The 27,659-nt window shown below is 40.5% G+C and overlaps 1 protein-coding gene and 1 pseudogene across 1 annotated transcript; one reads left to right on the forward strand and one right to left on the reverse strand.

Moving 5' to 3' along the window:
- Nucleotides 1–4,072: 4,072 nt before the first annotated feature.
- On the reverse strand, nucleotides 4,073–27,602 carry DNAJC8 (DnaJ heat shock protein family (Hsp40) member C8). The gene is made up of 9 exons (XM_063105351.1): nucleotides 27,494–27,602; nucleotides 24,498–24,599; nucleotides 16,112–16,168; nucleotides 12,908–12,974; nucleotides 12,290–12,384; nucleotides 10,615–10,686; nucleotides 6,830–6,921; nucleotides 5,657–5,732; nucleotides 4,073–4,554 (listed from the first exon to the last, which is right to left on the reverse strand). The coding sequence occupies exons 1-9, from the start codon at nucleotides 27,569–27,571 to the stop codon at nucleotides 4,432–4,434; spliced, it is 762 nt and encodes a 253-aa protein (XP_062961421.1). The 5' UTR covers nucleotides 27,572–27,602; the 3' UTR covers nucleotides 4,073–4,431.
- On the forward strand, nucleotides 23,121–24,012 carry LOC134383871 (large ribosomal subunit protein uL18-like; annotated as a pseudogene).
- Nucleotides 27,603–27,659: the final 57 nt, after the last annotated feature.

Genomic DNA, 27,659 nt, shown 5'->3' on the forward strand with positions numbered 1-27,659 from the left:
CTGCCCTCATAACCCCCAGTCTGAGAGAGAAGACAAACCCTTGGCCTGACCAAGGCAAAGGACCACAGTTCTAGCAAAAGCCTAGAACTGCACTGAAAGGTGCTCCTTATCTCGACCTCCGCACCACCCCTCCCCCAAATATCTGCTTGGGCTTAACAGGACACATAGGCCACAGAGGAAAGCAAACTGGGCTATGGCATAGGTGGACATTCTCATATAACAATTCTAAGAATCCACTAGAGTGGGGTTTGACTGCTGCCTCTGGTCCTTGGCTTGAGCCCTCCATTGAACATCGCTGCTGAGCCTCAGTTTCTTGGGTCTGTAACATACACACACACACACCCACACCCCACCATGAATCTGGCTTCAGAGAAACCAGAAAATGTCTTTTTTTTTTCTTTTTGGGCTGCTGGCCGGTATAAGGATCAAACCTTGAACCTTGGTGTTATCAGCACCACACTGTAACCAACTGAGCTAACCAGCCAGCACAGAAAATGTCTTCTCAACAATATGTCAGGTGTCCGAAATCTTCAGGTCTTTCACCCAATTCTTAGAGCAGGGAACATCATGCTGCGGGACTGGGACAGGGCAGAGCGGCTACTCTGCACGCAGCTGTGCTGGGCATCTGGCTTCCCTGATCTCCTCAACCCTCAAGAAAACACATGTGAGAGATGAGGAAGCTGAGGCTCAGAGAAGTTTCAAGACTTGCACAAGGTCTCCCAGCTCATAGTGGAGCCAGGATTCACACTCCAGTCTGTCTGACACCAAACCCAGGCCTGTTGCCTCCATTTGCCCGGCTTGTTCTTTTTACAATAAACAGAATCTCACTAGAGTTCACAAAACAGGAAGGGAGGAAGGGTTTTGACCCTCATTTTACCAAAGAGGCAGGACCTGAAGTCCAGAGAGGGCAAATGACTTGCCAGGGTCACAAAGCTAGTGAGTGGCAGAGCAGATACTCAAGAAGGTGACTCCAAGCCCCTCCTGGGTTCATCCCATGATACTCTTTTAGATCTCTGAGCCCCTGATTCCAATGGTGAGAAGTGCTGATAATCTCCAGCAAGGGGGGGCAGAGATGATCCAGATGTACTAGGACAGGGTTAGGAGAGTGGGGAAGGAAATGGAAAGGAGCAAATCTTGCTTCTCTGGGATTCCACCCTCAGAGCAACTACAGAAACATCTACAGCCTCCCACATACTTCCTCTTACCTCCACTGGGGCTTCAGGAAAGCCAGAGGAGCCAGAAGGTCAGGCCTGGCTGTGGCTGCCCCAGGAAGCAGGTGAGAGGCCACAGCCAAGGGGTGGGGGATTAAGGTGACTAGAGTGCCAAAGGTGACTGATGCTTTTGGTGGATACACTTGGTTTTAAAGGTACAAGTGCCAGGATTCTAACCCTACCTGACTGGCGCCATTTACCTCACCTCTGCCCACAGTAGTCCCCTGGGCAGCGATTGTGTGCAGTGGGAGGTGCAGGGGTGATGGTTATCTGCCCCATCATTTACAGCAAACCACAGGAAGAAGAGAGAAGTGGTTCATCCAGCCTTTCTCTCTGGGCCCTGGCTCTCCACCAGCAATCCTTTCCTGCACGAAGAGCTTCACAGATGAAGGGGCTGGAGAGGCTGCCACAACCACCACCACCACCCCGCTCTTGAGGCCAGTGTTGACTATGCTGCCTCTCAACTCAATGCCCAATGCACACCGCTCTCCCTAGCTAGGTCATCACTGAAAAGATTGAATGGAGCAGGGTTATGAGAATGGACTGGGACCACTGCTGATCTTCCAAGTGGGTCTGTGGCTAAAATGTACCAGAAACGATATAGGTAGACTTTGGTCCATTTGGGAAAATAGAATATCCTGATTAAAACCCAAATTCTGGACCAACCCTGTGGCGCACTCGGGAGAGTGCGGCGCTGGGAGCGCAGCAGTGCTCCCGCCGCGGGTTCGGATCCTATGTAAGGATGGCCGGTGCGCTCACTGGCGGTACCGCCGGTCACAAAAAGACAGAAAAAAAAATAAAATAAAATAAAATAAATAAAATAAAATACCAAAAGCCTTTAAAAAAAAAAAAAAAACCCAAATTCTTTAATATGACTTTATGATCCCGCTGGTCTCACCTCAGCCCACTTCTGTGCTCCAGGTATAACAAAGAATGTTCAATTCCAAGAAAGGGCTCTTAGCACTAGGCTTTTGCGCATGCTGTTCCCTCTGACTTAAACCACCTCTGTAGTCCTACCCATCTGTGCCACACACTGTTAGTTGCTCCCAGCAGACATTCTCCCTTTCTTCCTTGCCAACGAAACTTTATTAGAAACAGTTGGTGCCCAGCCCCAAGTAACAAGGCTTGCTCTATGGCCTGTGTATTCGCCTTTGCTGCTTTCCCAAACTTAACATTAGGTGTCCATGCCACCTGTTTTCTGACCAATGACATTTTCTAGGGAAAAACTTCCTTCCTGGATGACTTTTTCCTGCTTGGCAGTTATTATGAGGTGTGGTTCTTCCGCAGCCTTCTTGCAGCAATGGTATGATAAGCCCTCCAGAGAGGATGGAGGGGCAGCACAGTAAGAGCCTGCTTCCTTGGTGGTACTGTTGAGCCCATGAACGATACTTGAAACTACCTGCCTCCAGACTTATGTGAACAAAATATTCCCCTATTTATTTCTGCCAGTTATTCCTTGCAGCTGGAAACATTCCTAACTGATGCATCAGCCTCTAGGTTACAAATTTTAAAAAGATTACTTTCTCCAGGAAACAATCTCTGGCTGCTAAGAACACGATCAAGGGCCGCCTCCTCAGAGCCATGGATGCATTGTTCACTGGCCCAGTGCCCCAGTTGTGAAGTGGGCAGCAGGGGTCCTCTGGCGTTCACTATTTTATTTCTAAACCAGCATATTTGTTGAATGAATAAGCACACTTGTAGCTGATTGCTGGCACAGCCCCCTTAAATGCAGATGAGCTTGCAGATGGTTCAACTGAATGACCACCACCTACCCTTTAAGGAAAGGGTGGGTGTATGTACTCACATGCTGCAGTGAGGTGGGTGTCACTTTGCCTGACTAGTAAAGATCGCTGTTGCTCCCTGCACAGGACAGTCTGCATTATCTCATGACAAGTATCAATTCTGCAGGGTGACTGAACATTTCCCTCCCTCTGCCTTGGTCCCATTTTAGCCAGAGTGACACCCTCCCACCCACCCCTGCACTCTAATTCATGTGGTTTGGATGTGCTCACCTATACTTGGAAGAACAGTAAGACACCAAAACTTCTGTTCCCTCCCACTGAGAAGCAAATCAAAGTTGCAGTATCTCCTGATACCATAAGACACTGTGTCTTTCATAATCAGTATAACTGTCTACTTGTCTACAAGACATTGCAAAAAGCAAAAAGTCTAGTTTCAAGTCACCCAGTTTCTCATAGCTTCGCATTTCACGTGTCACCTTTTGGGGGTGGGGGGGCAGCTGGCCTGTACAGGGATAAAACCCTGAACCTTGGTGTTATCAACACCATGCTCTAACCAACTGAGCTAACTGGCCAGCCAGAGTTACCTTACATATGCCATGGCTAATCCTCCCTAAAAGCTACCACAGTAATTTATATTCCCATTTTGTAGATGAAGAAACTAAGGTGCAGCAAGTGAGTGGCAGGGAACCAGTTCGGTCCAACCCCAAAGCATTTTGGGGTTGAGCCAAGCCAGACAAGGGACCCACCCTTGGAATAATACTTGAGGGAAGAGTACATCAATGGTTTGAGTATAAAAATTTATTATATATCAAGAATATTGCCACTAACAAATGCAGACAGGCTAGGACATAATGGTAGTGGATAGAGGATGGATAGCTCTTTGGAAAGTGAACAGGTTTTGGCTCAGAGCCTCATGCCACACTGATTGGTCAGTCAGACGGAAGAGCCCATGCCAGCCACCACAGGGTGTGAGGGCATCAAGTGACTGCTCTGTGTGCCCATACTGCCTTCCCCATCTGACCTGGGGCTTCCAAGGGTGGCACACCCAGAAGCAAGCAACTGAAGAAAAGGGGATTCCTAAAGTAGCCCAGGCTTGTCTCTGAAGTCACAGCAACACCATTTTAAGCAATATGTTTAATTGGATGATTTCCACAAACTATACACGAAGTTTCTAACCATCACAATTCAGCGAAGTACAAAACATTAAGTTACAGGCCGTAGGAAGAGAAGGCAGCACCAATGGTGACACCTTCCAATCCCGGTTGTTTAGGGGTAGGGGGTAGGGATGGTCTTTTTTAAACTGAGCCCCTTATTTCAACGTACAAAAGAATTACTCTGATCGATATTAAATTGTATTGAAAACAAAATGAACTAAAAAGCAAGTACTACTCTATGTTGGGGTGGAAGTGGGAGAAAAGAATGAGTCCTTCAAAGCAGGAAGGAAGATAAGTGGGGGAAGGTTGTGTGACCCCAGGTGGTCACTCACGCTGCTCCATTTTTACTTTTGGGGGTCTCAGGAAGGTCCGATTTTTCTTCTCTTTCTTCCCCTTTGTATTTGCTTGGAAGTTTCGCCAGCTGTCAACACGACCATCTCGACTTTCCTAAGCACAAAAGAAGTTTGAGGTGAGGAGACTAATTAACAAGAGGAAGGGACTGAACCTGCCCTGCCATCCACCCACCGTCCTATAGCCCAGCCCTTTTCAGCCCTCCAGCATAATCCAAGAGTAGAACACAGCAGAGCTTTTCTCCCACTTCCAGAGGCCCAGGGAAGTGTCACACCATCCCTAGAAAGCAGGATGGCTGCAGGTTGGAAGAGGAGGATAAAATGAGTAATACTCATCACAACACGAGGCCCCATTTGTTGGGAATCTCCGGGCTAGATATTAAGCATATGTTATTTGTTTCTAATCTTCACAAAAAGCTGACCATGTTGTGTATGCCACCAGCACTTCACAAACGATGACACTGAGGCTCAGAGTAGCTAAATTGTTTTCTCAAAGCCATACAGCTAGCCAGCAGTAGAGCCACTCTTTCCACTACACCTTCCTATTCCCCCGCCCCCAACCTTGGATGAATGACCCAAAGCCAGTATAATGCCAAGCCAGTTGTGCTGATAGGGCCGCTAGGATCCCTGCCTCATTTATCATCAAGCCTACTCATTTTCTCTCTTCATACATGAGGTTAAACAGAAACAAAAAGTCATCAACTCTGGTTAGCCGACTTCTACCCTGAGTCCTAAATCCTATAGAAGAAAAGACCAAATGTTGCTACAATCCAGAAATGGGCCTAGCACCTGAAGGATGTAATCAGGGCATCAAAGAAGAGCCAAGTTCAAAAGTCATTAACTCTCTCTCTAGGCAGGATACTGGGGTCACAAGAACTCAGTGGGGTAACAAACCTCTAAGTAGGGCGTTACTCCACGTTTACACTATAAACTAAAGGTGTAATCCATTTTTCTTGAGCCCACTTGACAGCTGTGCTTACTACAATTTCTAAAAAACCATTCAGGGATCCACACTGCCCTTGCTAAGCCTATGGAGCTTATAGGAGGCTGAGCCAGACCAGACTCATTCTTTACAGCTCCCACTCTTCCCCACATACCCCATTTCTCTCTGACTGTCTGCCCCAGTCAGTCCTGGGAATGCCCCAGCAACTAAGTTTCCTTAGTCTGGGATAAGAATCCCCAGCCACCCTGGAAATTACCTCAAAGTTCTTCTGCCACTCCCTTTCTCGTTTGGCTTTTTCTTGAGCTTCAATCTCTTCTTCCCTTTGTCGTTTCCTAGAAGGAAAACCAAACAATACTATTTATATGATACTTATAGGTTGTGTTAATAACACAAGTTATGAAGGCATCTCTACACAGAAGCTAGCATATAAAGTAAACCAATTCCCAGAGGAGAATCTGTCTCACTCTCTCTGCTCTCCCTGCTTCCACCATCTTGCAATGTGAGACCCCTGGGTCACTGTTGCCACCACCAAGACCCTCATCAGACATGTTCCCTGAACACTGAACCTCCTAGCCTCTAAAACTGTAAGCAATACATTTTGTTTTTTCTTTATTAAATAAATAAATAAAGTAAACCAATTCCCTAGAAATCTATGAAGATGGTTATCTGCAAAGGGCTCAAAGCACTTTCACAATGGTCTCATTCTAAAACATGCAGATGAGACCGTGGGCAGGGATGTGGGAAAAGATATAAATATCCCCATTACACAGATACACAGATAAGGTAGTTAAGGCCCAGCCAACAGTGGGGTTTGGGGCTCAGTCAGTGAAAAAGCAATGTCTAGAACACAGGCCACCTTATTTCAGCAGTATAACCATTATAATAACAGAAGTCATAACCCAAGAGGATCTCTGGACAAACCTTATCCCAAAAGAAGGACATTTCATACAACAACCTTAACTAGCAAAATATAGTTATTGCTAAACACCAATCAACAATACAAAATACACAAACCAAACTAACCTCAATATTTCTGATAACCAAGAGAAATCGTAATTTAGAATAAACATTTTGTAAGTGATTATACTGTACAATATTTACCAAAGCTGCAGCCACTAGTCCCACAAAAGGTTCTGGCCAACAATGGCCTCAATAACTCCGCCTACTGCATGCCATGAAGTCAGGAAGAAAACATGCAGCACTTCTGATTATAAATAAACTCCCTAAGGACAGGTCTATCCAATATTTCCCAAAAGTCAAAGAGAAAACTTCTTACCCTGATGATTCAAAAGCCTGGCTGTTTCAGAATAACTATTTTATCCAGTCTCTTAAATAATATACTACATAACTCCTTTGTTAGGAAAATCTCCAAAGATCAATGTTAATCTAGGTATTTAGATATGGTTTAAATGAAATCACTGATATGTACCTTTCGTGCATCTCTTTGGCTTCTCTCTCTTTCCTTTTAATTTCCAGCTCAGCAAAAAGTTTCATGGTCTGTTTATACACTGCTTGTTTGAACTATAAGAAAATTAAAAACAAAAAAAATTAAATATTTTACTAGCAACTTGAGTCAAGTACTTTCAGTTGGATCTCAACACAAAAGCAGATTAGAACCCAGCAAGAAAAAAAGATTCTTCAGAGAGAACCACTAAATGATGTTGTCTCTCTTGGGAGATAAAAAACACATCCACCTATGATATCTTTCCACTTTCACCATGCAGATGACACACAGGAACCTAGCTCTAGTAAAAAGCACCAACAAGAAAAAAATTCTACACCCATCACCACCACTTAAGATTTCGGAGGGTGCTTTCCTCAAAAGAGCTTGCAAAAATAACTTTCATTCTTTCTTTCACAAATATTTTATAATTATCCATACTGTGCCAGTCACTGAGTTAGGAACTAGGAATATGAAGTTGTTATCTAGCAGACCAGTCTCAAGGGTCTACTGACTGTGGCAGAGCTACTAGCTGTCCCCTCTACTATAACCCCATATCTTAAGGCACAAGCAACCCAACATAAAAGGCTGTATTTCCCAAGCTTCCTCATAGCTGGGTGTGGCCATGTAACTTAAGTTTCAGTCAATGGGATATAAAGAAAAATGAGGTATACAACTTCTAGAATGTTCTTAGAGGGAGAAGGCTTATTTCTTCTTCCTCCTTCCCTCTATTCTCTTTGGTACATGGATGAGGTAATGAGACATCCTGGACAATAAGGATGAGGGCAACATCCTCATTGGCAGAGCCACAGAAAGGAGTAGACTGGGTCCTTGGATAACAAATGGTACAGAGCTGCCATACCAGCAGCCATCTTCCCAAAGATTTTGTGTGTGTGTGTGTGCGTGTGCGTGTGCGTGTGCGTGTGCGTGCGTGCGTGCGTGCGTGTGTGCGTGTGTGTCTCTCTCCAATAGGGGGATCCGAACCCTTAACCTTGGTGTATTAGTACCACACTCCCCAAAGACTTCTACGGGAAAGAAAACACAAATCTCTTTCTTGTTCGAACCACCATCATTTTGTGTCTCTGTTGCATACATCTGAACTTATACTCTAAACACACTAACAGAAACAGGTAACACAGCATTAGGTAGAAAACAGTAAGGCAAAGAGCCTTTCTTAAAGTGTATTATAAAACAGTCATTCAAAGGTAGCTAGGAGGCCGGCCTGTGGCTCACTCGGGAGAGTGCGGTACTGATAACACCAAGGCCATGGGTTCAGATCCTATATAGGGATGGCCAGTTAGCTCACTTGGGAGAGCGTGGTGCTGACAACACCAAGCCAAGGGTTAAGATCACCTTACCAGTTAAAAAAAACAAACAAACAAAAAAAACAACAAAGGTAGGTAGGAATGGAGGTTATTATTAGAATTTGTAAGAATTACAGAAAAATAAATGAAGATAACTGACCTAGCTTCTATAATACAAAGTTAATAAAATCACCACCAGCTTTTAATTCTTTACATTCAATAGAGCTTATACTCTTGCTCTATCTTTAAAACTTTTTTCCCCAGATAAAAGGGGTTCTTTTGTTGGTTTTTTTTGGTAACTGGACAGTACAGGGATCCAAAACCTTGACCTTGGTGTTGTAACATTGCACTCTAACCAACTAAGGTAACCAGACAGCTCCATAAAAAGTATTTTAAATATACATGGAAATACAGAAAATAATCCATCATGCAGATTTAGTAGGGCCTATATCCTAAAATCAAACACTAGAGCAAAAAATGATGTACAGAAAAAAAGGGAAATAAAGGAGCCCCCAAATTTCTATCACTTCTCTTTAATACTACTACCAGCCAGGCACCGTTCAGTGAAAGCAATGCTGACTAACCAAATAAGTACAAACATCAAAGGGGTGAAGGAGTCTGTAAAATATTTCAATAGCTCTAAAAGTTCCAGACTCTCCTTGATGGACAGATACTGGCTACTTTTAATTTTTTATATTTTGCTGCTTGTTCAAAATTTTCTGTCATTAACAGATGTTCCTTTATAATAAGGAAAAAGCGCAACTAAAAAGTGTTAAGTTTCTTAACAACTTAGGATGATCAAGGAGTATTCGTAAACATCTTCAGAAAGACTGAGGACAATTAAGGAAAGGGAAAATAGGATTGAGGAGATAATACTAAAATAGTGGAACAGAGTAAACCCAAATCAGGTGGCTAGCAGAAAAGCTGACCTAATTGTTCTCAAGCAGTATCACCATAAAGAAGATGAGACTATTCACTGTTAGCAAAGTCACTGCAGCAAGAAGCTGCAAGGAAGTTTCCCTAGCAAGACAGCCTGTCCTTTATAAATCTTTAAAACACAAGATAAGGGGCCGAGCCTGTGGCGCACTTGGTAGAGTGCTGCGCTGGCAGCGCGGCGACACTCCCGCCGCGGGTTCGGATCCTATATAGGACTGACCGGTGCACTCACTGGCTGAGTGCCGGTCACGAAAAAAAAAAAAAAAAAAAAAACGACAAAACACAAGATAAGTATGTGATAAGATTTAAGATGACTTTAAATTTTTCAGGGGGAGGGATGTTATGGAGAAATTGGGTAAGGGACACAAAAAATAATTACAATTTATAATAATGAACATGCTAATAATATTGATTTGGTTATTACATATTGTACATGAATACTGATAGTCAACTCTGTACACAATAAATGTGTGTAATCAATTTAAAAAAGTATCACTCCAAAAAATAAATAAATAAAATAAAAATTTCAGGCTAGTAGGAGAAGGGTTCAGATCCCCATACTGGTCAACTGTAACACCAAGGTCAAGGATTCAGATCCCCTCACTGACCAGCCATCCCCTAAAAAAATTTTTTTAGGCTAGTGAGACAATCAGATAAATAATTAAGCAGAATCTCTCTCAACTAATCTCCACTAAATAACCCAAAGGATTAATCAATGCTCTCCATTTCCTCTGTAAAACATCACCTGGAGCACGATGAGCTATCTGTTTACCAAGAGCCAGCTGTGTTGTTCCCAAATCTGTCTATGTCAGTTGCAACTACTATTATAGTTAAGTAATTTAATTGGTAAGTGTGGTTATAAAAATAAATGTTTGTTGTTTCTTTGAAGATTCGACAGACAAGAGTCCCTAAAGATAATTGCTATTGAATTAGTTATAGGTGAGACATCTGGAAAAGACTGAAAAAAGAATGATAGAGCTGGCCAGTTAGCTCAGTTGGGAGAGCATGGTGCTGATAGGAGCAAGGTCAAGGATTTGGATCCCCATACCAGCCAGCTGCCAAAAAGGAAGAAAAAAAAAAATCATAATCCAGGATTTTGCTCTTGGTTTGCTTCACAAGTACCTAAGTTTTCAATGTACTTCAAAAGAAATTCCAAGTAGAAACTATAGGGGCTAACCAGCTCAGTGGGTTACAGTGTGGTGCTGATAACACCAAGTTCCAGGGTTCAATCCCTGCTTTGGCCAGCCACCACCAAAAAAAAAAAAAAAAAAAAAAAAGTAGAAACTATAGATAATATTTTATGTATGGCTTATAAAATAGTCAACTGCAAAGTTGTTTACTCAAAGAAAAGGCCATAGCCCTACATCAAAAAGAGAGTAAATGAAAATGAAAAACGGTGAATGAATGTACATTCACATGTTTTAAGTTAAAATGTTTATAGCATGTATTCATCATTCTTTAGGCTTCCCTCTGTTTAACTCACCAATCAGTGGACCCAATCACACAAGGTGGCTTTTCACATATTTAACTTACCAGCTCAGGGTCATCCTCCTCTACATTTGTAGGTTTTCCTTCCTTCTTTAATTGTTTTTTTCGCTCTTTCACCTAAAAAGAATTTTTTTCATCAAAGGATGAGCACCCATACTTTGACAATAGCGACTGAGCAGTACACATATGATATGTGCACTTTTCTGTAGGTAATTCTATAACAAAAAGTTGCATTAAAAAAAGATGAACCTCCCCTCCACCCCCCAAACAGCAATGCAATCAAGGAAAACTAGAACTATGTGTCCTTTCTCTAACCGCATCTAAAATCCAATATACCAGGAAGGATGAAAGGGGACCAGTTGTGGGTTGTTCCCAACTCATCAGATCCTAGCCAGATTCAAAGAGCCTTTGATACATTGACCAGATCACCCAATTATCTTTTTCTGCTTGTGGTTATGTGTTTATGGTAAAGAAAATGTATTTATCAAGTTTTAGAAGATGCTACAGAATTTGTGGCATTAAGTATAAGTAGTGTTTTTCTAGCATATCTACAACTGCATTCTTGATAATTTTCATTGTGAAACACTCATAAACCAATAATTGTCACATCACATTAACTGATATTTTTAATCAATTTGATCGTAACTGAGATCCAAAAAATTTAAATACACCCATTCACACAAGAATGACACTACTCCATTAAGTAACCAGTCTACATCAGCAAAAAGCCAGGTTTCTTCCAAGCTCAGAAAGGCTCTGCTGCCACCTTGTGATCAGGAAGCCTAAAGATGACTTCCTTACAAGCAAAATATAGAGGAAGGGTAATTGCCACAATGATTTAAGGAGAAAGTGTCAGGCAGTTTTCTGAATTCTACCAGGATTGAACCTACAAGTGCCATTTCCAAAACATGACTGGCAGAACATAGGTATAGCCCTGTCTCCTCTTTTTACTCATTTTCCTCATCTAAACTGAATTAATTACTATTATTGACTACAAAGTTCTGTTTTAGATTCCAAAACTCTTCAAATGAAAAGTCACATCCACATTCACTCCCGATTGAAAAAGCTCTTATAAATGGCCTCAAGATTCTTGTCCCAGCAAGTAAAAAATTAAAACAAAGACCTTTCTTACCTCAAGCAAGCCATCTTAACATTCTCCACTACTTAGGAGATTTATGTAATGCCCCAAGAACAACAATAACCACGAAAACACCAGCTATAACTAAATTTCTTTCCACTGAGTCCTTCCCAACCCTGTTGTTAATATGGACACATACCTCCTATTTTTAAAAAAAATTTACTCACTTCCCCTTGCTAGCCTTTCTCAAACCTACGTTCCGAACCTTTCACAAGGATAAGAGTAAAAATCAAGACACGTGTCACCACAGCTGCTTCACTTTTCCATTCTCAGAATGGGGTAATGTGGCAGTCTGTGATAAAAGGGCAGCAAGAGCCCTCTCTTCACAACACAGGACTGGTAGGGAAAGAGGTAAGAGCAGTGTCCCAGTGTCCTAGCACTCCTCATCCTGAGCTCTTCTCTTAGGGCTGAATTATAACTTTAGGCACACACTATTTATGACCACCAAAGCAAAGTGGTGGAGACCATATATGCAGTCACAAGTTATGCCAGTAGGCATTACTATGTTAATATTTCCCTCCTACAAGGTGCCCAAGGCTTGCTGATACTTCCTGTAAATACAGCAGCACTATAAATACTTACAGTGTGTTCCACGTATTCTTTTCCTGCCTGAATTACATCCAGGGCCCTCTTCTTTTGTTCCTGATCCAGTAGCAACTTGTAAGCTTTGTCCACAGCTAATGCAAAACATTGAAGTTAACTGTTTCTGCAAACACCCTCTAAAAGTCTGAACTATACTATACTCAGGCAGTGCAAATGGACTTGTGTCATCTGAAAGCATTCCCTACTTTGTTAATTTATTTACTGTTGATAAGGTAATTAAAAAAAAAAAAAAAAAACTCATAGCAATGACTTTCCTTGAGAGCCTTAAGAAAAATTAAATATGCACTCAAGGCTAAATATACAACATCTAGATTTAATCCGGTGATACAATATTTCCAATATTCTTTATGTTCAAAGAAATAATGATCCTATGTAATAACAGTCTTTGTTGGCACACACAAGTTTTAACAAAGCAAAGTTAAGGTCTACTTAAACAGCAACATTCTGCTTTGGAAGGACAACTGTTCTACTGAAAACCACAGCTTCTTCATGACCAGAACATAAAACTAATACATTCTTTTCTTGATCTAGGACAAGGACCAGTTAGTCCCTAACACTGACAATATACTACTCAGAAGCAGGTAAATTTACAAATACCTTCAAAAGCTTTTTGTGCTCTGTCAGCATCATCTTGATTTTTGTCAGGATGCACCAATATGGATAACTACAACAAGAAAAGTTAGGTTTGTTAATAAGAGAAACACTTAGTAACTCCTAGCCTGTACTGTCTCTCTTTACAACCAAAAGCTCTAGGACACTATGGCAAAAAAAAAAAAAGACTTAGCTAGAAGCATTTTTTTTTAATTATTAAATCTCGGGCCAGCCCCGTGGCTCACTCGGGAGAGTGTGGCGCTGGTAGCACGGAGGCCGTGGGTTTGGATCCTATATAGGGATGGCCGGTACGCTCACTGGCTGAGCATGGTGCTGACAACACTGTGCCGAGGGTTGCAATCCCCTTATCAGTCAAAAATAAATGAATAAATAAATAAAATAAAAATTATCAGATCTCATAAAATGCCCAGAAATACTAGGCTTTAACAAAAGTCAAGCACCAAAAAGTAAATGTACAACTAGGAAACATTCAGGGCTTTAATTACAAAGTTGAGAACAAATGGAAGTCTAGCATTATGAAGATGTTGTAATAATTTGGAGGAGGAGGGAGACTGAAAAGTACCAAGTACCTGTTGTGATCCTTATACTGAGCACCAAGAGGGATAAAGCAGGTATGAGACATCATCTCATTCCTAAAAGAACTTTTTTTTTTTTTTTTTTTTTAAAGATGACCGGTAAGGGGATCTCAACCCTTGGCTTGGTGTTGTTAGCACCACGCTCAGCCAGTGAGCGAACCGGCCATCCCTAATAGGATCTGAACCCATGGCCTTGGTATCAGCACCGCACTCTCCCAAGTGAGCCACGGGCTGGCCCTTAAAAGAACTTCTAATATAAAGCAGTGGTTCTCAGTTCTGGCTATGCTCCAACCCTGTGAAGCTTTTTAAAAATACAGAGGTCTACTTTCTATCCTTAGACCTTCTGAATCCATCTCTGGCATCTGTACTTTGTAAACCTCTACTAGACTGGGTTTCAGATGATATTAAGGAATCAGTTTCAATTCTGCTACATGTGATAAGCAGTTATGCAAGAAAATGTCCTTTTTTATTTTGGTGGAATACAGGCTGAAGCAGTTAGGGGTAAAGCATCATGAGGTCTGCAATTTACAATGATTTACTCAAAACTATATAGGTAATGAAGCAAACAGTTGCATATAGATGGTGGGTATTTATTACTCTGTTTTCTTTTTTAAATACAAAATTTTTATAATAATAAACTTTTAAAAGAAGCCAAGGCTGGCCTGTTAGCTCAGTTGGTTAGAGAGCAGCCTTGTAACACCAAGATCATGGGTTCAGATCCCCTTACCGGCCAGCGCGCGCACACACACACACACACACACACACACACACACACACACACACACACACACACACACACAATTTTCCATAGGTGATTCCTTCAGACATCCACATTTAAGAACCACTGACTCCTTACAATGTCTTCTTCAACAACAAAAAATAAAAGAACCACTGCTGACGTACTGTCATCAACAGACAGAAACCAATTAGTTGGAACAGAAGAAATTGTGTTGAGGGATGACAGCAAATGAGAATCTAATGTTAAATCCAGCATTACTGGAGCCATAATCCTGGGTTCTAATTCCAACAGCAATTATTTACTAGCTATGAGACCTTGAGCAACTCACTTAACCTATCTCTGCCTCAGTTTCCTGCTCTGTAAATGGGACAATAGTAGGTACCTCCATCTAATTGGGTTGCTGTAAGGATGAAATAACGCAAGCAAAGAAATTAATATACTATTTAATACACATTGACAATAGTTAGCATACAATGAGGACATGCTATGCATCAAGACTTATTCTAAGTACATTGTGTGTAATACCTCATTTAAATCCCTATAACAACCTCAAAGGATATACAAATGAGGTAACAAGCACAGAAATGTTGAAAGTAAGTTGCCTGAGTTCACACTGCTTGTAAATGGTACAGTCAAGATTTAAGCTAAAGTCATATAGCTCCAATGCCCAAATTCTTAACTATTAGGCCATATTAACAACTCCATAAGAATTCTTGGCACTTATTAAAGAGTTCTTTACATAGCTACATAAAAAGTTATTTTGACTATAGATCTGAATGCTTGCTCATTAAATTGGGAAAGACTGCTAATGCATTATATTAGGAAACTTGAAATTTTAGAAGAAAATAAGCTAAATATAAGTGCAGAATAGAGCTCAGGAAGAAAAAAAGCTATAAAGTTATATAACGAGAAATGATTGAGCAGGCAAAGATTTTTTAAAATCTTGGCTTGACAGATCAGAAGATGACTATGAGTCAGCAACAGGGGGAAAATTACTGTATTGAAGAAGCAAGCACAACACTGAATATTAACAAGTATGTCATGCAGAAGCTGAGAATTACATTCAACACCGGTCAGGCCCTATTCAAATATGAAATACAAAAGGGGTATAAAAAACTTAAGAAAAGGTTATTATAAAAGGTTACTAGAAAACTTTGTAGGTCCAGTTATTAAACATAAGAATGCACAAGAATCAGAGGAGATCTCCTTTCCTGGAGAACTTTTAAAAAGCACTTTTAATAGTAAACCAGGTATCTCTTTGGTATTCATTTATGTTAGCAAAAAAAAAATTATTAAGAAATGGGGTCTTAAAAGAGTGTTATGAATTATTTGACATGTTCTCTCCTAGAAGCCAGAGGATCTGTTAATTGTGACTCCATGCAAGCTCTATTATTCTACCTTGTTCTTATCCCTCTTAAGTAAGGGTCTGGAGAAAATCTATTTGGATATAAAATTCATTCTATTCAAAGGTAAGCAATGGTAATTAAATTATTTAAGATTTTATGTCACTATGAGTATTTTTTATTTTTTATTTATTTATTTTTTTTAAAAGATGACCGGTAAGGGGATCCTAACCCCCGACTTGGTGTTGTCAGCACCACGCTCAGCCAGTGAGCAAACCGGCCATCTGTATACGGGATCCGAACCCGGGGCCTTGGCGTTATCAGCACCGCACTCTCCCAAGTGAGCCACGGGCCGGCCCACTATGAGTATTTTTTAAAAGAACAGTTACACAGCCTTAAGTTAAAAAATAATAATAAGGTTAAATTTGGCCCCAAAATATCAAGTCATAATAGCGAATCCTGAGAGAATTATGTGCTTCATATGTTTTCAAAAGGTTCAAACTCCATCTATTACTGAGAAATAGTACTGTACCTGCCGAAATCTCTTTTTTATTTCTTCATCTGTCACTTCAGGATCTATCTGAAGAACCTAGAAGAATCAAAATCAAAACTTTAAAAGAAATTGAAAGAATTTATGTTTCTATTTAAAAGGTACCCAATAATTATATATATTATAATCAGCATCTAGAATAATACTATGTGTTCTAGAACACTGGCTGGCACACAGTTCTAAAAACTGCTCGAGAAACATGACTGATCAACCAAGGTCAAAGGTTCAGATCCCCATACTGGACAAAAAAAAAAAAAGAAAGAAAGAAAGAAATATGAATGATCAAATCAGTAACAGAATAACAGCCATATTGTTTTAGGGCTCTCAACTAAGAAAATGTTTGCTTTCTCTCCATCCGAAAAATAATAATTTACCTTACACCCAGAGACGTTTTTACACCACAAGAAAATGTTGTATTTCTCCTTCCTTCATTAAGAAAAAGGAACCCCCCTTTGCCTTTGCAAAGGTGGGGAAAGTATAGCAACTCAAAAGTGAAAAAATTAGTCCAGCTTCTGATTTTCATCTCAATCCAGAAATAGCCACTTTATAATTTACATGGCCTAGTGATTTTTCAACCCAGAATGAACTTCATCTGTGGAAACCTGAGAGCAATGCCTGGGACCCACTCTAGAAAAGTCTGATTCCAATTCAGGAGAACTGGGGTAGGGCCAAATGGAGGGAACATCTTTATATTTTGAGCAACACTACTTTAAACCAATAAACTTAATTTTGTTTTTCTTTTTTTTTGCAGCTGGGCAGTATGGGGATCTGAACCTGTGACCTGGGGTCATAGGCTACACTCTAACCAACTGAACTAACTGGCCAGACCTAAACAAATAAATTTAATCATTTTTCTCTAACCTTGGGTATCTTGGTGTTGACATTCCTCACCAAGGATTCTGACTCCATCACCTCAAATACATTCATTCATTTAAACATTTATACAAGGGTACTTCAGAATTTCTTGGAAAAATAGAATTAGGTCAGCATGAATCTTTCCATGAACTTTCTTATATAGTAACTACTACATGCTGAACACAATGTCATGTACCAGAAATGCAAAGATAAATAAGTAGGGGAAACTTATTTTTTAACATTACCATATATAAGGGTTGGCCCATGGCTCACTTGGGAGAGTGTGGTGCTGATGACACCAAGGCCACGGGTTCAGATCCCTATATAGGGATGGCCGGTTAGCTCACTTCGGAGAGCGTGGTGCTGACAACACCAAGTCAAGGGTTAAGATCCCCTTACCGGTCATCTTTTTAAAAAATAAATAAAAATAAAAATAAAATAAAATTAGTACATAAGTGCTTTTTAAAAACAGGGAATGGTATAAGATATACAATTAAGCAGATATATTGTATATGAAATACACAATTTCATAGTGTAGTCAATGGATTCAACGCAGCACCAGTTGTTTATTTGGTGTTCAAGGCCTGAGGAAGGTGCTGAAAGAGCAGGAGAGAAGGATTTGTTAGAAATACAGAAAACAGGCCCCATTTCACTCTGACTGAACCAGTATCAACTTAGAAATAAGTGCATCCCAACATTAGTAGAACTGGGAACTGGTTTTTGAGGAGCACAAAGAGAAAAAATGAAATGAAAAATACATACCAGAGAAATATAAACTGAAAAATAAACTGCCAAGTTTAGTCAGGTGCTTACAGGGCCTTAGAAGAACCTAGCAACAAGTAATAGCAAGATTTATAGCAACTTTTCAAAACATTCAAACAGCCTAACCTATAGCAGGCAGGCAATGAAGCAGAATAACTGCTGCATTAAATCACAGGCACATACCCGTTCTCAAATACGAGGGTACTTCAAAGAAGTTCATGGAAAGATTTGTATTATCTTTTAATTCTATTTTTCCACAGAGTTTTTGAAGTACCCCCATACTAGGCATAGAATTAGGGGTGAGAGAGAAGGAAGAACAACCACTTTAAAACAAAAATGTTTACGAGTCATTGTGCCCCCATCATACCTTCCCAAGGGAAAAAGAAATTGGGAAAGAGTCAACAGAAAGAAGGAAGCCATATAAGATTTACAGAAGAGAGGAAAGAACTGTACATACAAAAATATTCAAAGAACATTGGTTCTGGGGAAAAGGAATCGACTGAGGCAAACCAAAGTCCAACAAACCCCAGAAGATGTCCAAAATAAATGAGAGAAGATGGAAATCCTCCCACCCTCACAAAAAGCCTCGAAAAAGTTATAGCTTAGAACGAATCATACCAAACGTAATTCATAAACTTTAATTGGTTCCTTTTGTTTAAAATAAATTTCATTATGTATATTTGAGGTTTACAACGTGCTGTAGATTGTATGCCCCTCCAAACTCACTAAAGCTTAATCCCCATTGTAACTGCTGAGAGTGGGAAATCCTATTATGGGCAATTGAAAAGTAAGGTCCTGAAGAGGTGGTTAGATTGTAAGGACCATGCCATAGTGAATAGAGTAATCCATTTGATGGTGTAATGGCAACCGAGGGCATGGTTCTGAGGACTTTAAAAGGAAAGCGCATGAGGAGCTCTCTCTCTGCTCTGCCATTTTTTGCCATGTGAGAACCCTGGGTCACTGTTGTCACCACCAAGGTCTGTTCAGATTCTTGGGAGGCTTTTCTGAACTCCTATTATGTCTCAGTCTTTGAGAATACAGCAATGAGAGACCCACAGTCTTGGACCTCAAAGAGCTCACTGATCATCAGAGAAACAAAAATGCTTAACAGTGGCATTCAATAAGTTCCTGAAGTCAAATAAGCTATAATAGTGGTCTCCTTTTGGGAGCTTCTAATCGAAATAGGAATCTAGTCTTAGGTCACACCTGAACTCTCTGACTTGTTAATAATGTGCAAGTTCTAGAGTCCTGTGGGATAAACACCTTTCTTGCCAAGATGCTGAACAAGATAAGCATAAAAAGTCTGTGTTGCTGACTGCTAGGGCCCTACAGGTTAAATCAAGAGAAGGAACATGAACAACAGAGCCAAACTGAGCAGGGGGCACAGGCTCATCTAAGCTTAAGGAAGGAGACAGGAGAGGGCCCTCAACCTAAGAATAATTGTAGAATGCATAAGAAAGATGCTTGCACCAAGGTCAAGGGTGCAGATCCCCCATACTGGACAGCTGCCAAAAAAAAAAAAAAAAAAAAAAAATGCTTGAATAATGGCTAACAGTTACAAATGTGTCCAAATAGGGAACTGTAGAGATGGCAGGAAGAAAAACAAAAAACAATATACACACACAATGCTCCCTGGGTAAGGATTCCTGTAATAAGATCCCTCCGACTCCCAATCAAATTTCCCCCTTTTCTACCTCTGCTTAGTAAGGTGATGGATAGCAAGACTATTAAAATTTTAATTGATAACTTAGAAGACAGCTATTACTGCATTGTCTCTCCTTACCAGAAAAATACCAATCTATTTACCTTTGTAGAAAAATTTTATTTATTTAGGTATCTCAATAGTTGTTGCATGAAAAACAGAAGTCATCGATTGCCTAAATCGCTAGAAACACCTAATTCTGACTTAGAGTCAAAAAGCAACTTTATAAAAAGACAATGATGCCCACATGTATAAAGTGGCTCACACATTCATATGAAATAGAAAAGACGAACTGTATACTTACAAATGGTTAAGATGGTAAATTTAGTGTTATGTGTATTTTACCATAATAAAAAAAATTTTTTTTTTAATTACTCTTCAAGCTTTTCACCTCCCCCTTTCCTTCAAGCAATGCAATCCAAATCCATTAAATGGGGTCAGGCAACATAGACATCCCCTCTGGGTGGGAGTCATATGGCTTGGAGCGGAGTGTCAGAGCCCACTTGGGACAAAGAAGAGGATGACCACACAGAAAGCAGTGGTTAGTCACAGGGTGCTGGAACCCAAATGGAGTGAGAAGGGTATCTGTAGAAGGGCAGCCTGACAGAGAGTACCAAAGTAGGTTGAGGAGGTCATCTCCATAGACAGGCAACATGGCATAGGGCATCAGAACCTAGGCAGGGTGAGGACGGGAACATGGGAGAGTAGGCTGGTGCAGGGTGTCAGAGCACAAGAAAAATGAGGAAGGATGCCTGTGAAAGTGCAGCCAACCACATGGTGTTTCAGACCAAGCAAGGTAAGGTGGTTGTCCACAAGGGAAGGTGGTCTGGCACAGGGCACAGGAGCCCAAGCAAGGAAATTCCCACAAAGGGCAGCCAAGCACAGGGTGTGGAAACCTGAGCACGGGGAGGAGAGTGCCTAGATAGGAGGGTGTCCAGTGCAGGAAGACAGACCAACACAAAGTGTTAGAGCCCAAGCAGGTGGAAAGAGCATTCATGTGGAAGTATGACCTGGAACAGGGAGTTGCAATCTGAGCAGAGTGAAGAGGAGCCCCACACAGGGAATGACCTGCAGTGTAGAGTCAGAGCCCAAGTAAAATGAAGAGGGTATTCATGGAGGAAGGTGGCCTGACAGAGGGTATCAAAGCCAGAACAGGGTAGGAAGGATGCCTACTGAGTGAGGAGGATCGGTGCAGAATGCTGGAGCCCAAGAGCAGTGAAGAGGACCACCAGAGAATGGAGGACAGGCGCAGGGAGCCAGAGTGGGCTGAGGTACACAACCACAGAGAAGGGTGCCCTGGCACAGGAGTGTTGAGCCCAGGTGTGGTGCGGAAGGTCTCTGCATAGTGAGGCAAGCTAGGACTGGTGTCAGAGTAAAGTGGGGTGAGGAGGGCATTCACAAATTCATATGATGAAATGAGAGGCAACAGGAGATTAGCTGCATATGGGGAGATCAAATAAGTAAATATATATCTACATATATATGTGCATTTATAATATATATATATATTAAAGATAGTGGGAGCCAGATTTCTCATTATTAGAGAAGGAAACTATGAACTAGAATAAATCCTGTAGTGTTGGACTGAAATTAGACATAAATGTCTGTGTGTACACAAACACACACTCTCTCTCTCTCTCTCTCTCTCTCTCTCGCTCTACCTTCCAAAAGGGTCTGGGAGCAGTGACATCCCAATAGCAATGAGTTCACTTGGCACCCAACTCTTGATTTCTATATACCATTCTTCACTAAAAGGAACCAGGGCTAGGGCCAGCCCATGGCTCACCGGCTGAGCGTGGTGCTGACAACACCAAGTCAAGGGTTAAGATCCCCTTACTGGTCATCTTTAAATAAATAAATAAATAAATAAAAGGAACCAAGGCTCCTTGGTAAAATGGTTTAATTTCAGGCTGGACAGGAAAAGTTACAAGAATGTCTATGATGAAGACATATGAAAATATGTCATACAGGAGCTAGCTTGAAAGGTAACCCACTGGACAAACTTGTGACAATTTGAGCATCAAAATAAATATCAAATTATAATCCACTGAATAAAACAGGAAACCCCAAGTCCATGCTGAGTCATAAATGACTTGAAACTTTGATAAGTCATCTTTAAAAAAATAAAAAATAAAAAAATCTACCATTTTATAGGTAGCAAAGAGAAGAATTGATATTCCTGCCAATGTTGCAATAAACTGAATCTAATATAAGGAAACAACAGACAAACCCAAATTGAGAGACATTCAACAAAATAATTGGCCTGTGATCTTCAGAAGTGTTAAGGTCATGAAAGTCAAGAAGACTGAGGAACCATTCCAGACTGAAGTACACTAAAGAAACATGACAACTAAATTTAACAGGAGATTCTGGACTGGCTCCTTTTGCTATAAAAGACATTCATTATTGGTACAATTACTGAAATTTGAATGGGGTCTGAGGATTGTATAGAGACAATTTCTGAATGTCCACTTCCTGATTTCAATAGTTACATTGTAGTTCAGCAGGAGAATGCAGAAAAAACACACTACAGTATTTCAGAGTGCAGGGGCTTCATACTGACTACTCTTAAATAGTTCAAGGAAAGACCTTCATACTGTACTTGAAACCTTTCTGTGAATATGAGATTGTTTCAAAATGAAAAAATTATTGAAAAATTACTCTTCAAAAAACAGAAGCAATGGATAAACCTTGAAAACATGCTAAGTGAAATAAGCCAGATGCAAAAAGACAAATACTGTATGATTCCACCTATAGCAAGTACCTAGAATAGGAAAATTCATAGAGACAGAAAGTAGACAAGTTAGGGGGATGGAAAATGAGGAGGTATTGTTTAATAGGTACTGAGTTTCTATTTGGGGTAATGAAAAAGTTCTGGAAATGGAAAGTGGTAATGGTTGCACAAAACATTGTGAATGTACTTAATGCCACTGAACTGTACACCTAAAAATGATTAAAATGGTAAATTTTATGTTATTTATACTTTACCACAACAAAATTAAGTGGGGGAAAAAGACAGAAGTTTTTTCTAAGTGTTATTTTATTAGATATAACAATATTCATTTCAAAATTATTTATAAATGTGAACAATTAGAAATTCATTTATGCACTGGCCAGCTGCCAATAAAACAACAAAGAAACTAGCTTAAATATCCTACAAGAAAGGAATTAAGTAAGTAAATTATATATAATTATAGAGACTATTTAAAATGTTGTATAAAAATATTTTCTGTAGCAACACAGCATTTAAAATAGCATTTGAGGGGCTGGCCAGTTAGCGCAGTTGGTTAGAGCATGGTGCTGATAACACCAAGGTCCAGGGTTCGATCCAAGTACCAGTCAGCCACCAAAACATTAATTAATTTAAAAAATAAAATAGCATTTGACTCACCTTTAAGGATTTTTTTAAATTAAAAAATAAAAATAAATAAAAAATAAAATAGCATTAAGTGTATGAAGCTCCTTGTTTTTAAATAAAAGTTTGAGCATAAACAGGAGTGGCTATCTCTCTTAGGCAAGATTATACATGATTATTCTTGCTTTTTCTGTATATCAGGTTTTTTTAATAATAAATATGATTTGCTTTTATAATCAGGAAAAATTTAAAGTTATAAAATTATGGAAATCAAAAAGTATATTTGCTTGTCTAAAATCTTGTGAGTGTTCTGCAGGATGGGGTTTGTTAAAGTTGTCAAGAATAAGGCTTACTTTAAGAGATACCAAGTGAAATTTAGAAGAAAACGAGAGGGTAAAACCGATTACTATGCTCAGAAACGCTTAGTGATCAAGGATAAAAATAAGTACAACACGCCCAAATACACGGTGATAGTTTGTGTGACTAAAAGAGATATCATTTGTTAGATTGCTTATGCCCATATAGAAGGGGATATGATAGTCTGCACAGCTTATGCACATGAATTACCAAAATATGGTGGGAAAGTTGGCCTGACAAATTGTGCTGCAGTGTATTGTACTGGCCTGCTCCTGGCCCACAGGCTTCTCAATAGGTTTGGCATGGACAAGATCTGTGAAAGCCAAGTGGAGGTGACTGGAGATGAATACAATGTAGAAAAGCACTGATGGTCAACCTGATGCCTTCACCTGCTATTGGATGCAGGCCTTGCCAGAACTACTACTGGCAATAAAATTTTGGGGGCCCTAAAGAGTGCAGTGGATGGAAGCTTGTCTATCCCTCACAGTACCAAATGATTCCCTGGTTATGATTCTGAGAGCAAAGAATTTAATGCAGAAGTACACTGGAAGCACATCATGGGTCCGAACGTTGCAGATTACATGCGTTACCTAATGGAAAAAGATGAAGATGCTTATAAGAAACAATTCTCTCAATACATAAAGAACAATGTGACTCAGGCACGATGGAGGAGATGTATAAGAAAGCTTGTGCTAGTACACAAGAGAATCTGGTCTATAAGAAGAAGCCCAGAAAGAAGTCAAAAAGAAGATATAGAACTGTCCCAAAATGTCCCTTGCCCAGAAGAAAAATCAGGTAGCTCAAAAGAGGGCAAGCTTCCTCATAGCTCAGGAGCAGGCTGCTGGGAGCTAAACCAAATAATTTTCTATGACGGTTTTTCAGATAAAGACAATAAACTTACTGACCAAGCAAAAAATAAATAAATAAAATCTTGTGATCTTTGTTTTGTTGTTGTTAGGTTTTTGGCATTTTATTATTGCAGTGAAACAGAAAAGTTTTAACAAATAGTTTAAAACAAGGATCCTAAATTTATCAAGACTAGCCACCCCTTCACAGCTAAAATTAAATCCTTTTACATCTGGGTTGTTAAAAGATGACAGAATATTTGATAGGGCAAAGACATTTTCCTTAATATGCTGCCTCTCAGCTCTGCTCCCAATAAAACCACGCAAGTTCAAAGACAACCCACGCACTATACATATTCCATACTTTATTCACTCTACTGCTTTTCTCAATTCCAACTCTGATACAAATTAGGTATGTGTTCTGCTGTAAGTCTGCCTGCAGCTGTGCAAAGCTCTCCATCACAGAGGTCATAGCAAAATCAATCAGCTCACCTCAAATGGGTTCAAATTGAAGTAAGAGGAACCAGGACGGGTCAATCTTTCAATCTGATTTTTGGATGTTAGAACCGAATCTCTCTTCTCTATTTGTTTCACCTAAAATTAAAAGGGTTAAAAACTTCATTAATAACGTTCAATGATAAATTGAATTGTCTATCTTAACACAATACTCACTGACATGTTCAGCAAACATGTGCAAGATATTTTGCTAAACACTTTGAGGAATAATTACAACAGCATTTATTGAATTTTAATAATATAAAAATTTTACATGTATTTACTAATCTGAACAACCCTATATGTAGATATTACTATTATCCCCATTTCACAAATAAGAAAACTGAGGCTTAGAGAGGTTAGCTGACTTGCTCCCAATTACCCAACCTGTAAGCCAGAATTTTGACCCCAACAGTTTGACTCCAGGGCAGGCAACAATAGGATTCAAAGATAAATAAGTCACAGCCTCCAAAGAGCTCCCACTCTTGACGAAAGAGGTAATTGTGTGTGGTTATACTTCATTTACAACTTTTTAAGGAAGGAAAAATACAATTACATTGAAACATGAACTATGAGCAGCATTAAAAACTGTTATGGGAGGGCCAGCCCATGGCTCACTCGGGAGAGTGCAGTGCTGATAATACCAAGGCCACGCATTCGGATCCTATATAGGGATGGCCAGTTGGCTCACTGGCTGAGCGTGGTGCTGACAACACCAAGCCAAGGGTTGAGATCCCCTTACCGGTCATCTTTATTTAAAAAAAAAAAAAAAAATCCTGCTATGGGAGGGAGCAAATACCTCCACCCACCTAACTCTTATAGAGTTGGAAAAATCCCTGACCTAAAGACAATGCCAAGAACACACACCAGATAGTCCCAGGAAAACATCCTTGGTGCCACTGTCAGAATTGGAATACTAGTTGAAATGAATCTCTGGTATGTTATATACCATCTTTATTCCTATAGCCAAAACAAGGTAGGAAAAAATTTCAGTAACATTAAAAAGCCATTCCCGGGCCAACCTGTGGCTCACTTGGGAGAGTGCGGTGCTGACAACATCAAGTCAAGGGTTAAGATCCCCTTACCGGCCATCTTATTTAAAAAAAAAAAAGCAAGCCATTCCCTCTTAGGACTCCCCTTTTCACTCTTTCTGAAATAGCATGACCACTTCCCCCATACTCTCCATCTTCTTTCCCAGATTTATTTTTCCTCATAACACTTATCACTATCTGACACTATACTGTATGTATGTCTGCTTATGCTTTATCTTTCTCTGTAGAATGCAGGCTCTATGAAGACAGGATTTTCTCCTCTGTTCACTACCACATCCAACACCTAAACAGGCAGTACATGTTAGGTGCTCAATAAACATTGGTTGATGGGGGCTGGCCACTTAGCTCGGTTGCTAAGAGGGCAGCCTTATAACACCAAGGTCACAGGTTCAGATCCCCAAATAGGGCACCCGCAAAAAAAAAAAAAAAAAAAAAATTGGTTGAATGATTGAAGGATCCTTCCTTCCTTAGGTACTATCTCACATCCAATTCAAATAAAGGTTGCTTTTTTCTTTTTTTTTTTTTTTTTAAAGCTGAGAGATGGTAAGTGAGATAAGTTCCACTATAATTGCTGAGTAGTCATTAGAAGCCCATAAACTTTGGTACCAGGGCATCAAGACTCTCAAGTGAATTAGGTAGACTAGGCTGGCCAGTTAGCTGGTTAGAGCGCAATGTTATACCACCACTAAGGTCAAGGGTCTGGATCCCCACACCAGCCAGCTGGCTAAAAACAAACAACAAAAGGACAGACTATAAAGGATGTGCTAGCTTCCATGTTTAAATTTAATACTTTAGAGAAACTACTATGTAACAAGCACTGTTACAAATACCAGAGACTGGGCTAGCCGGTTAGCTCAGTTGGTAAGAGCTTGATGCTGATAACACCAAAGTCAAGGGTTCAGATACCCCCACCCGCCAAAAAAACCCACAACGAGAAATACAAGAGAGAAAAGATGAATGTGCCATGGTCCTTAATTTTGAGTACAGTTCACAGTCTGATGGGGAGCAACTCCATTCCTCAAACCATGACAACTTAGAGAGGTCCCATCTTCAGCCTTGTTTTAACTCTAAGATGCTTCTGCTTTATATTTTATGAAAGCCGTTCTTATATAGTAACTCCTCCAATCCTCATGAAAACTCTTGTTTGTTTTGTTGTTGTTTTGGCCGGTCCAGGGATCTATGGCAAAACTCTTAATATTAACCCCTGAATATCTGCAAAATTAATGTCTTGAAAGAATTCAGTCCCAGACAGGTTAACTGCCTTGCAAGAATTCAATCTGAGGTCTTCTGACTGACTCCAAACGGCATGCTTTCATTTCACTTATTCATTCATTCATTTCCTAAACAAATATTTACTGAGTACTGGAGATGCAAAGTAAAAGAGACTCAGACCAAGCTTACTCCTGTCCTAACATGACACCAAGCTGTTTCTTGCTCTAAGAACCCGAACAAATTATTTCACCTCCCTAAAACAGGTTCGTCATCTGTAAAATGCGAGTAATATGCCTACTTGGCATGATGCAGTGCCTGGCGTTCGTGAAAGACGTAAATAGCCACTAATACAACTCATTACTGAGAATGTTTTTGTTTAGAATAAAAACGGAGGCCATGAAGGCTAAGTCACCGCCGGGAAGAGCCCAGCCTCTGCCAGTCCCCCGACTCCGGGAACTTGGAGCACTGTGCCCACACAGAGGGACCTAATTCGCCACACTCGCTGTCTCCGTGCATGCATCGGACACCGGCCGCTCTTTCGTTGCCACAGGGATCCTCCAGCAGCTATCAGTGGGAGACGTACACATACCCCCAACCCCCCGCCGCCCCAAGGCCAGCCAGAAGGAGCCGCCCGACGGTCCAGGCCCAGCGGCCCATTGCCGTCGCCCACTGGGAAAATAGGTCCAGGAGGGGTCGCCCCGGTGCCACTATTCCTCCCTCTGGGTTCACCTCACTATAGAAGGTCATAAACGCTTCTTCTGTGCTGCCTCCGCCGCCCGAAGCCCCACTCTCTCCCGAAGCCGCCATTTCTCCGGCCCAGCCACCACGTGACCCTTCTGCGCAGGCGCTGCCCCACGTGATTCTTGCAAGTCCGCCTCTCCAGCCCCGCCCCACT

This window comes from Cynocephalus volans, chromosome 8 (assembly GCF_027409185.1).
Source record: "Cynocephalus volans isolate mCynVol1 chromosome 8, mCynVol1.pri, whole genome shotgun sequence".
Taxonomy (NCBI): domain Eukaryota; kingdom Metazoa; phylum Chordata; class Mammalia; order Dermoptera; family Cynocephalidae; genus Cynocephalus; species Cynocephalus volans.

Excerpts from the sequence above, each read along its gene's own strand:
- DNAJC8 (XM_063105351.1), bottom strand. The coding sequence starts at position 27,571 with ATGGCGGCTTCGGGAGAGAGTGGGGCTTCGGGCGGCGGAGGCAGCACA. Across the intron at positions 16,169-24,497 it reads TCAATTTGAACCCATTTGAG|GTTCTTCAGATAGATCCTGA; the intron begins GTGAGCTGATTG and ends TGATTCTTCTAG. Across the intron at positions 4,555-5,656 it reads AGTGGCAGAAGAACTTTGAG|GAAAGTCGAGATGGTCGTGT; the intron begins GTAATTTCCAGG and ends TTTTGTGCTTAG.